The following is a 12,408-nucleotide window of genomic DNA, read 5'->3' as shown; positions in this document are numbered from 1 at the left end:
TTTTGTATACTGATCACAAGTTTTTCTAAACATTCTACAAATTGTTCTACATTACTTTCAGGAGTGTGCTATAAAGACACAGTTATGAGCTGTATACTAGGTATAATAAAAGCAGTTGCTTCAAAAACACCTTTAATGCATAGGCCACTAACTTCAAGAGCAGAAAACTTTAAGTCTAGATCATTGCTAATATATATGGATGAACCCCCATAGGATTCACTGGATCTGCAGAAGTATGTAGCTAATCTGAAACCTGATGGTACATACAGTTTTATATCCTCTTCCTTTAACCAATGTTCGTTTATACATAAAATAATTCTTTTGTTACTTTTTAATAGTATACCAAGCTCATCAGCTTTATTTTTCAGAGACCTGACATTTAAGTGCAGAAATAAGATAGAGTTGCTGTCACAGGAGGGGAGAAGTACAGTATTATGGGGCAATGGAGAACATTTAATTGTTTTTTCAGCCCTGGAATCTATGTTAGGTGGCGGTTGGACTTCCTTGGGATAAACCATAAAAAATCTTCATTTCTCTTTGGTAATTTTTTGGGTCTGTTTGAAACACAGTTGGAAGTTTGTTTCACTTTACTGTCCACAAGTTTTATAGGAACATGTTTTCCCAATTCATTTGGTATCACTTCATCATGAGACAAAGATGATACTTTACTTACTGTGACTGGTCTATTCTTTTCTGCTACTCTTGAAGGTGATGGAGGAGGAGCTGGTACTGTTTCTGCTGTTGGTGAAGTTGGTTTAGTTGCTGCTGGTGGAGGAGTTGTTTCTGATATTACTGGTAAAGGAGTTGGTTCTGCTACTGCTGGTGTGGGAGATGGTGCTGCTGCTATAGGAACTGGTTCTACTGCTGGAGGAGTTGCTTCTGCTGTTGCTGCTGGTGTTTCTTCTGCTATTGCTGGTGAAGTAGTTTGTGCTGCTACTGCTGGTGAGGGAGATGGTGTTACTGCTGTAGGAGCTGGTTCTAATGCTGGAGGAGTTACTTCTGCTGTTACTGAACGTGGTTCTTCTGACGCTGCTGTTGATTCTACTTCTGTTAGTATTACTTCTTTAGGTACTTCTGCTGCATTTTCTGTTACTGTATCTGATTCTGCATTAGTCACTCCTAGAGATACTTTCTGTGATGATGATACAGGTACCACTGATGATGTTGTTGGTAAGTACTGCAGTCTCTGAATAATTTCCATTAACTTTAATGTAACAAGTTGCTTTCCAAGGCCATTTAAGTGCAGCCCGTGAGTAGTGTGGAATCTGCGTCCAATGGTATTAATATTAACAACAGAAACATTTCTATATTTTTTGCATATACTGGAAAAAAGTTCATTGGCGGCACTAATTTCCTTGTTTACACGCGACCAGGACATCAAGTCGTACCTTTGTGGTATATTTACGAGGATAATGTTTGTATGACCTAGTTCAGATAAACACTTGTTTAATTCGCAGCAGGCTTTAGATGTATCATTTTGATAAATGTCATTAGATCCACCAAAGAGGACAACAAAATCTTTCAAAGACAGCTTTTTTATTTCTTCAGAAAAAACTAGTTTTCTTATTTCTGAGAGGGGTGCCCGAGGCTTTACAAAGCTCATCGATTTCACATTTGAAGCTTTATTTATGCATGAGACAATACCGCGGCTGTGGCTATCGCCTAAAATGTGAAGTTTTGGAACATGGTCAGGAGTTTTAGAAGAACCAAACACTGTCACATTTGAACATCTCATCTATAGACAATGTTCTCACAAATAATATGCATACACGTAATAAACATAAAAATTACGACTGCGGTAACACCAACAATCGCAATATTCTACCCATTTTCCAAATTTCACAATGTTAGCGTTAAATCCAAGCACTATTTACGATTCAGAAAAATATAGAACATACTTATGCTGATGAGAAAACAATTCCTTTGAATTTCTAACCCCAAAACACAGTTTTGAATGAAACAAAATGATTGTGATTCCTGTGTTGGTAATACTGTGATTGGCGGAATGGCGTACCCTAACGGCTTGTAAAAGAAATTAATGTTGCGGCAGCAGAAAAAGCTGGGAGAACCTACTTCTGTAGAGACATGCTGTCAGACAGGGCAATTGGAACTGTTTCTAGTCAGGGAGTTAGTAGAGGGGTAGTGCTGAAGCTGGCACAATTTACTTATCAAATTGATATCAAATTAATTGCATGACTAATTAAATTGATCAATTAATCCCTCCTTCTCCACTACCCCTCTGGGAAAAGCCACCCACCGTGCGACTGCTACGGTCGCAGGTTCGATTCCTGCCTCGGGCATGAATGTGTGTGATGTCCTTAGGTTAGTTAGGTTTAAGTAGTTCTAAGTTCTAGGGGACTGATGACCACAGCAGTTGAGTCCCATAGTGCTCAGAGCCATTTGAACCATTTGAAAAGCCACCCTGGGAAGCCCTGCCCTCGCTACCCCTTCTCCTCCCCACTGCTCCTCCGTCCCCAACCGTCCCCTCCTAGAAATTGATGGGGAATATGCTGACCTGCTGGTGCAGAAAGATATGTCTTTATTTCATCATTTTTGGGATGTGCAGGTGTTATCCTGTTCGAAGAATTTTCATGAGTTCACAATACTGCCAGAAATTGGTGGGAAAGCTCAGTTGCTCAGCAGTCTCAGTGGAAGCTACAGCACGTGTGCACAATGTGTTTAGTTGATGAGCTGTTGGTGTCAGACAGAGAGGATTTTAATAACTATATTACCTTTAAGCTCACAGCTGAGGACTGCAAATGCCAAATAGCAAATTCCTCACATCGCTGTTATGGAGTGTTTGACTCTTTTAAATGTTCTGAATGCTCGTGTATTTCTACCATTAACTTTTCTATCATGGGAACTCTTTGAGTACCCTGTGCAACCAACTGTAAGCAGACAAATGGGGGCTATTAAAGCCTCTGTTTAATTGGTGACACCCAAGTTCATAATACTTGCATTTCAGACCAATAGAAGAGAGAATTTAGCAAATTATTCCACCAAATTTGACAATTGCAGGTTAAGTAATGCCAGAGCCTACTTGAACTCCAAATTCAGCCCGTACCATAATTTACATTTGCAGTGGGGTGAAATCGTTTGCAGCCTAGCATTTGACATGTATGTGAGGTGCTTCTTACTGCGAAGAGGAAAAATGCCTACTAAGCCTACTGAAATTTAAGCATCTGGCACCAATCACCATAATCGACTACTCAAAACAGAACGAGATAGTTAAGTCAGGACCAATAGATGTGTGAATTGAACTTAAATCTTCAGCAGATATCCCAGAATGCAGTGCATCGTATGCCCCAGTTCAGCAAGACCACGTGGTTAACTATTGCCCACTCACTGATATTGTGCAGCTAGCTGTATAAGTGAACAGTGTTGTGTCATACCCAGAGAATTTCACAATGGCATCTCATCAACTGCAGACATTCAAGGTTTCTATGATGATGAGTGCAGACAGTTCATACTTAATGATATTGCTTTCATTGAATTCACAGAGACATTCTCAGCGAGTATCATGCCTTTCAAGGATATGAAGCAAACTAAAACATAGAAGGGTGCAATGTGGTTAACACATTTCTTCCATTGAATTCACTGGGAAGACCCTGGTATAATCCTAGAGAGATATGGTAGCATCACTTCAGTTATTTGACTACATGGATATCATCATCTATGTCAAAGGTAAAGAGAAGATCACATGTGTGTGTGGAATCTACAAGTTTGCAGCTATTCAAGAACTGGAATTCCATGGGTGCCCTGCCCCCTGTCAGCTCAAAAAGATGTATGGATATGAACAAAATATTGTTGTGTGTGCTTCTGAAAATTCAAAAATTACTTTTAAGTTGGATGAAGAAGTAAATGAATTTTTGTCACATTCTTTGTATACATTTAGTGATTTTACCCTGCTGCCACCATTATAGTATTCAGCTTTTTCCAGATACTACATCTCTGGTTTTCTTCAAGCACAGGTGATATGATTTTATACATGTTTGCTATATGTCTTTGGAAGGGGACATGGTCATGTGCCATCTACTCCAAAAACCCAATATGTGCAGTATTGTAGGCAATACCCCTTGCAACCAGTCCATATATTTTGTTATTATTCATCATAACTTCACCTCCTTAATAGCACTCATGTTCAACACTAAAGTTTTGTTTGTGTCTCTCACACCCTTTACATATACATTATATTGGGGACAGATTTTCTGTAAATAGCAGCAGCAAAGTTCTTAGACATGGATGTATATGAGTTATAGATACATTTTAGTTCTTGTTTCTAAAAAATTTCACATCTCTTTTAGATTCAGATATAAAAGATGACAAATACAATTTGGTTCCTAAAAAATTTACACATAATATTTTTTCACTGCAGAGATACTTTTCTTTACACAATTATTATTACTGTTATGTTACTATAATATGAAAAGATTCACAGTCCACCCAGCAGTAGCTCTGGCTAAATCCATTTGAGCTTAGAAATATTAAAATTCTGGTGGTCCAGGTAGGAGAAGGAACTATGTATCTACACTAAAAACTGATCAGACTGGGATGGCTAGCAGCAGTGAAACTTAAAAACTATTCTGTTTACAAATGTGCCTGGTGCACATGTTTTGTCACCACACAATATGGATATATTTACAAGTGACATTTCTTTGCCTGAATATATGATGTGAAAGATTTGTGTATTTACAAGTTTACTTTGTACACATTTCTTCATCAGCACACATGGTGTCGATCTGTATCTACACAGTACATATTTTTGCCAGCACACACAATGTGCATACCTATTCCCAGCTGTCCATGGTACACATCTATGTGGTCACAGACAGTTCTTATTGAAGATTGCGACCCATCTGAAATTTGGTTTGGCAGTACATTTCCTTACACCACACACCCATCCCATTTCATTCTAATACGAATTTCATGGCGGTTTCTCAAATTCTCCATTGTCTTGTGAGAAACTGAATTATTCAAGAATTGAAAAAGTCTTTTTCAAGATCATTCTTCATGGAAGCCCTTTTTTGTGGTTTAAATCAATATACTCCTTCAACCAGCATGGCTGCTTGAAGGAGATAGCATGCTTAATTTCAACCAGCTCTGTCCCTAAACAGAGACTTTGCAGGTGATTTGATAATGAAGAACATATTTCTGCTTGTTTCCTAGCACTGTCATCAGTTTGGGAATGGAGCCACCTCGCAGAACTAATTACTCTGATAGTGGCCGATCGTCATGCACATCATGCAAACTAATAGGATGTGTGAGTTCAGCCTCCACAGCATACCCTATACCTGACTCAGTCACAACACTATCGATCTTTTCACCTAACCCGATGCATACCCCTTTGGACAGCCATCAAAACCTGCCAAGTGTCAGCAATTGTTGCATGGGATGTCTGTGTAAGTTACTAACATCCAGATACATGATGTAGCTTGAATCATCAGATGCACTGAACCTCATAGCTATCCATGGGTTATTTGCCTGGCATACCTATGGACACATTAACAAAGTTCACCACAGGTCCCTCATTCAGAGAGCAGTAACTTTTGAACATTGGTCAATAGTTCAATTTTGACTTTTGCTTTCTTGACCATAGTGCACCAAGACAATCCACATCCTGTGTAATAAGAGGCAGGATCCAGAGTATATGTGGTCAGAGTATATATGGGCATGCATACACTCCATAATTTCTCAGAAACACCAGCAAGCAAATGTACATCCATGCCCATATAAAGTTTTGCATACCCCCCCTAAATTTAGGATGTTGAACTACTGCCAAACAGTTGCAGCAGGCTCATACTCCAAATTCTCTATAAGATTTCTGGTGAATGCAGTTGTGTTGGGTAGTCTGGTTTCATTGAATTTTTCCATACAAACCAGACACTTGTGTAGGAAAACCCCCTTCCTTGTCACAAGCTTAAACTTTGCGTCATTGGGATCTGCATCTCGACTGATGTACATGTCCTCATGAGGCAGAGTTTCAGCAAGTTTCTGGAGTGATGCCTCCATAAAACAAGTTTAGGAAGTGGAGCTTAATTCATGGTATCATTGTTTTGGAGAATGAAATATATTTATCTACATCATCAGGCAGGACACTGACCTGATCCTTCTCCACACCAAAATCAGCCAATTGTTCAACAAGGAAGTGAGCATCATACTGACTCAAATTGTGGAAGAAAACGAGATACAAAAAAATAAAAAAAGGGTAGAGCCCCTCCACGCCCACACCTACCTAGTGACTATCTCAAAAGATCTACTGTCAGCTCTGTATTTGTTAGTTACTAATTGAGGACTTCATGGGATGTGGAGTCATGATGTTATCTGTGCATCTGGGTAGGATTACCCACTAACATGGTCACATTGAGGAGATAGACAATGGACAAAAAGTGAACAAAGGGTAGTGGTTTCAAGCACACAGGGAAGAAAGTGCCATGGCAAGTGCTAAGAGAAAAAAACTTCTGTGATAGTCTGGTTGGGTAGTAAGAGGAGTAGCAATTTTCCTGTCATATGTGACAGATTGTGCAAGTGTAGGGTGGTTGTTAGTCTTGGGTATAGTGCAATGCTGAGTACTGTTGTCACAGCTTAGGTCATCATAAAGGGTGTCAGTCCTTTCGAGGAGGGGCACTGCTCAGCTGAGCACCTGTGAAGTCTCCTGAGCCAGCTGCAGTGTCTGTAACTGTAACTTGCCAAGATTGTCGTATAAATGGTCAACTGGTCATTAATTGATGACTATGTTAAGGTTTTAGTTGGGTTTGTTTGCATTTAGTGTGCAATACAGGTTCCCTACATTGTTGATTGGTCGGCTAATTTACACATGGTAGTGCCAGTTAATATTGCTCTGCTGCGGGAGTTCACCAGTATTTGTCATGTTTGTGTGTTGGTGTTATCCATAGGAGGTTAATTGTCCCTAACTAGTATTGTTTTTGGGCTGTTGTGTTTCCAGCTATGGTTGTGAAAATGGGCATGTGTCATGGTAATTTACACTTCAAGTTGCATGCATTGCAATCTGAACCACAGACCTTCCCCATTAGATGGCAGTATTCCTTATGAAGAGTTTCCACTTTTCTGGCTAACAGCAGCCCACAGATATGACAGTCAACTGCATTATTACACAAATCATCATCCTCCTGTGTGTATGTCATGGGAACTTTGCTGCTGGAAAGCTCATGAACCTCCTATGAAAGTGAGCAGCCAAATTCCAGAATTAACTCAATAACTGATTTTTGGTGGTTATGACCCAAATCATATGAAAACAAAACTTGATACACTGCTGCATGTGGTATATGATTTCCTGTGAAGGTACTATGTGAGGCTGTAGGGTTGTCTTCACAGTGTGTCACAGGAGCGAGGAGGTACTCGAAGTCAGTTTACACTACAAAGGGACATCGCTCCTGGTGGTGGTCATTCTTAAACTTCATTAATTTATTGTCCTTTGTGGGCATGAAAACATGTAATGGGTCCTGAGAAGAGCAGTCTTCTAGATGCTTTGCTGATGATCAGCTTGTGGAAAAGGCAGTGAGACACCTAAGCAAATATGCAGTTTATGCCCATGTTCACTCAGTTGGGTGAAAAGTAGGTCGGTCATCTTTTTCGTCCATATGTAGTGATTATTATTATCATCCCATTCACAGAATAGCAGCACATTTTCATGCAGCTTTCACTGACTGGTAGTTTCAGAGAAATGAAAGTGTCCAAAATGACTTTATGCCTCTCTAGTATTACCCACACTGTATAAGATGTACACTATGGATTTGTCTTATAATTTCTCTCACAAGCCAGGATTGACCACAGAAAACAAAACACATTGTTCTCATTTTTTACACTAATATATGCTTTACTGGTGGCTATATCCTCAGGAAGTGGGATGGAGCCAGGCCTTCCATTTAAGGGATGAAAGATGCGTGTGTATATCGAGGTGTAGTACTTGGCTGAGTGCTTCATCTGACCTAACTTCCATCGTGGAAAACCAGGCCTATGTAGCACTCAAAGTGAATTCATGAAACCATTTAGTGATTTAGGTGCTCAATGATATCATGCCATTTCCTGTTTGTGGGGGGGGGGGGGGGGGGATGGGTGGGGGCTGCATTAGTTTGCAACATTAACACTACACTACACATTATGGTGGGATGCTGCAGATAATTAACATATTTGAGGAGCTCCCTTTCCAGAACATGAAAGCATGCTTTCAGAAGGCTTGTTGGATCTCTATGTCCTCCTACTGGTTTGTCTATGTGAGTAAATGAGATGCTGTCCTCAAATAACTTTGCAGTTTAATTGCAGAATTATGTTAACAACCTGATGTATGTCACTAACAGGATGGGAGAAAAAACTGCTGCTCACCACAGGATCTCTATTACTATCATTATTATTAGCAATGGATTGCGATCATCCTGTCAGTGAAGCTGGCTGCTGGGATGGGCAAGGAGGTTGCCAGCAGTGAGGTGGAGCCCCCTGACCCAAAGGTCATAAGGAGGATCCAGATGGCAGCATTACAATGGCTGGAGAGTTGGAAGCCTGCAGGCCATTTGCAGACCAGTGCCTCAAGAGGGATGGCACAGGTAGGGTGCTGGCTGCAGTGGCTGCCTGTGCAGCAGTGAGCCTTGTCCTCATGGACAAAGTGTGTCTGACAGGGCCATGTTATGTTGTCACCTTCAGCAGTCCTGACACCTGTTCCACTGCGAACTGCAGGAATGATAGTGATGGTGGTGGAGGTGGTGATAGTGTTGGTGGTGGTGGAGTAGCCCCCACAAACAATCAGCTTACCAACTTCAGAGAAAGAATAATGAAAAAATAAGTACAACATAACAGACATTGATTAAACTCGTCTGCTGCAAAGAAAGAACATTAATTGTATGTACTACTAAAAAAAAAAGAACAAACGGGATTAGTATATAAATTATCAATATCTCTCTGTCTCCACGATAAAACCATGTCCTCGAAGGTTGTCAGGGATTGCCTCCACCCACTCTGGCATCTCCAGATTTAAATACTGGGATTCATGGAGCTGCAGCTCATGTTCCATGTTTAGATTAGATTAGATTAGATTAGTATTTGTCCCATAGATCATGAATACGACACTTCGTAATGATGTGGAACATGTTAGCTTAAGAAAAGGTGTCTATACAAGATATTACATTACACACATTACACAAAATATTACATGACACTTAATATTTTTTTTTTTTTCTTTTTTTTTTTTTGGGGGGGGGGGGGGTTGGGGGTGGGGGGGGGGGGGGGGGGGAATTACCCACTTACTATATCCAAAAATTCTCCACAATCACATACAATAACATATTGATTTAAAAAAGTATACGTATACAGCACTATGAAAAAAAAACTTTTAATGAAGAGAATATGTACTTACATGACAGCTGTGATGGATAATCTACCACTGTTGGTGGCTGCTCCATGATCTCTGAGGGTTGTGTAACATTACCCTCAGACTCATTAGATTCCAGCTCCTCAAAATCACCCTCAACAACATATTGATTTAAGAACCTTTTTAGCTGAAGCATGTAGCACCAAAAAGAAAAATTCTAATGGAAGAAAAATATGTACTCACATGACAGCTGAGGCTTCTCTACAATCTCTGGGGGTTGTGAAGCGCCACCCCCAGGCTCACTGGCTTGCCACCTTTGACCTCCAGTTGACGACTGAGTTCAGCCAATGCTCAAGGTATATATGCGACAACAACAACAACAGCCACAATAAGGATTGTTGTATGCTGCTAACACACACATTCATTACTACAATATTTGAACACATCGATAAAAACACATGTTCTTACATGGCAATTCCTTCAAGTAGTCAGAGTGCCATGGGAGCTTGCCACTGCCATGCCACTGCCACTGTCACGCTGCTTGCTGTTGAGCACTTCATTGTCATTTCTTCCAGTGACTGCAGCTGAGATCAATGAGAAACAAACAAATGTGACTGCAGACTAGAGCAGAATGAGGATGACTGTGGAGGGATTGGAATTTATATTTACTCAAGGTCCACCCCTAATTTATTGGGAACCAAAAGAAATGAGGTATCTTGGGGAAAAGCCAGGTCTGCAGGCTTAGACACATTTTTGGGGATGAGGAAGATGGTCCTTCAATGTTTCTCGAAACGGAGAAGCCTGAGTGGGTGGAGGACTTGGAATATGAGCTGCAGCAGCTGCCACGTGTGCAGTGCTAAGTGGAAGCTGTTGGAACTAGTACAATGGCTGGTGCTCAGACTGCATACTTGTGTCGTCTAGCAGTCTCTGCATTAACTACATGAATCCCAGTATTTAAAGTTGGAGATGCCAGAGTGGGTGGAGGCAATCAGTGACAACCTTTGAGGACATGGTTTCATTGTGGAGACAGAGAGATATTGATAATTTATATACTTTAGGAGTCCTCCCCAGAATTGCTTCACTCTTTGTTGACATCTTTCAATTGTCCTGATGTTCAAGGAATCCCTTTACTCTTTAACAGCATCTTTCAAGTGTGCTGATGTTCCAAGAATCCTTTCGCTCTTTGTTAGTGTTTCTGGCAGTGTTTAAGAGGGCATTATGAGCAGCGAGTCCCCTGGGCCTAGGGAAAACCTAAGTCTGCAGGCTCCAACACTTTTTGGATGGGGTGGTCTGCAGATAGATATTTTTTGCTATTGTTCACAGGGTCAACCTTTCTGCCACATCTCAAAAATGTATTTCAGAACGTTCCAGTTTGCTGGTGGAAAGACAGGAAGCATGTTGTTCAATGTCCTGGTATCTTCCGAGCGACATTTAAGTGCCAAGGTGTTCCAGGAAGGATAGGAGGGATTTGAACAAGCTGAGGAAAGTCTTTGAACCGCCCACTATGGGTTTCCACAAGCCGGAGGCTACTTGTTTCATTCTAGGAAATGTGCTTGGTGGCCTTAGTGAGAAGACTGGACACACTTTTTTCATAATGTTTTAGACGCATTGTTTTTCCGTAGTTCACGTGGTCCGTATGCAGGCATTCCACCGATATCCTGAAGGTGCCATTCAACAACAAAGCAGACCACTGTTAGTGCAAGACTCCTGGGGTACTACAATCCATCACAAGCTTCTGACAGAGCTGCTACTGGGATTGAAAGCACTGCCTACAGTGACAGATGCTCAGTATAGCCCTCATGAACAAAGGCACCTGACTTTGCAAGGCTTTAGTAGTTAATGCAAAGACTGCTAGATGACACAAGTATGCAGTCTGAGCTCCAGCCACTGTACTAGTTCCAACAGCTGCCACTTAGCACTGCACGTGGCAGCTTCTGCACTCAGTGCACAGATGGCTTTGAGCTGCAGCACCGAGTGGACATGCTGCTTCAATAGCTGACGGTGTACCAGACACCAACTGTGCAGGAAAGAGTGCCCACAGTGGTATGATTACATATAGTGCTCCTCTCTTGGAAAGTGCAGGCAGATATCTTTTTGCAATATATCGATTCCATTTGAGATACATAGAGTACATGTTTATGATCTGTAGGTGAAGTTTTGATGTACTGTATATCATGACAATTGCAATATGTTTGGGTCTTTAGCTGTGCATATAGATGTTTATGATTTCTTATGATCTGTAGGTGGAATTTAGGTGAGATTTTTAGCGGTGTTAGTATACTGTTTTTTCATGACATTTGCAGTGTGAATTGGATGTTTGTATGATCTGTAGGTGAGGTTTCAGATATACAGTTTTTGCAGCACTTACTGGATCTCTGTTGCTGTGCATATGATTTTTTCTTTAAACTGATCTAGATTGATGACCTTTAGCTGTGTAATTAGAGCATGTATTTGTGTTTTGACCCAAGAGGGTAATACTTGCATCTCTCTGAGCTTTTCCCACTGATTTCTGGCAGTATTGTGAATTTATGAAAATTCTTGAAACAGGGTAACACCTGCATATCCGAAAAGAAATAAAGACATATACTTCCCCGCCAGTGGCTCAGCATACCCTGAGCATTACTTGCTGATTTCTGAGAGAAGAGTTTGAGAGGGGGGAGGGCTGGGAAGGGGGGGGGGGGGATGGAAAGGTGGGAAGGAGTGAGGATTTTCTGGAGGGATGAAGATGGGGAAAGGGGATTAATTGATCAATTTAATTAATTAGTCAATTATTTGATATCAGTTTTATATAAAAATTGTGTCAGCCTTAGCTCTGTCCCACTACTGGAGCTTACACACCGAATGCAACACCCTGTGATGTCACTCTTGGGCATGCTACCTGTTGCCATGTACAGGCCTCTTCTCATCCCTGATCAAAGTGCAAAGGGACACATTGTCCACCACCAGGGGGTTGTCATAGGAGTGTGAAATCCCTGGAGATTCCTTCAAGCTTGGCAGCAAATTTGGGTCCATTATGAGGAAATAGGATGTTATTCAACCAAAGGCAGTTAACAGTAGTGTCTCCCATGGTATACATTACAATTCCTGAA

The 12,408-nt window shown here is 41.0% G+C and overlaps 1 protein-coding gene across 1 annotated transcript; it reads right to left on the bottom strand.

The window, feature by feature from the left end:
* Positions 1-478: 478 nt before the first annotated feature.
* On the bottom strand, positions 479-8,363 carry LOC124775942 (predicted GPI-anchored protein 58). The gene is made up of 3 exons (XM_047250786.1): positions 8,341-8,363; positions 2,516-2,574; positions 479-1,047 (listed from the first exon to the last, which is right to left on the bottom strand). The coding sequence occupies exons 1-3, from the start codon at positions 8,361-8,363 to the stop codon at positions 479-481; spliced, it is 651 nt and encodes a 216-aa protein (XP_047106742.1).
* Positions 8,364-12,408: the final 4,045 nt, after the last annotated feature.

This window comes from Schistocerca piceifrons, chromosome 2 (genome assembly GCF_021461385.2).
Source record: "Schistocerca piceifrons isolate TAMUIC-IGC-003096 chromosome 2, iqSchPice1.1, whole genome shotgun sequence".
NCBI lineage: Eukaryota > Metazoa > Arthropoda > Insecta > Orthoptera > Acrididae > Schistocerca > Schistocerca piceifrons.
The sequence above is the reverse complement of the archived record's forward strand: the minus strand, read 5'-3'. Positions and strand labels throughout refer to the sequence as shown.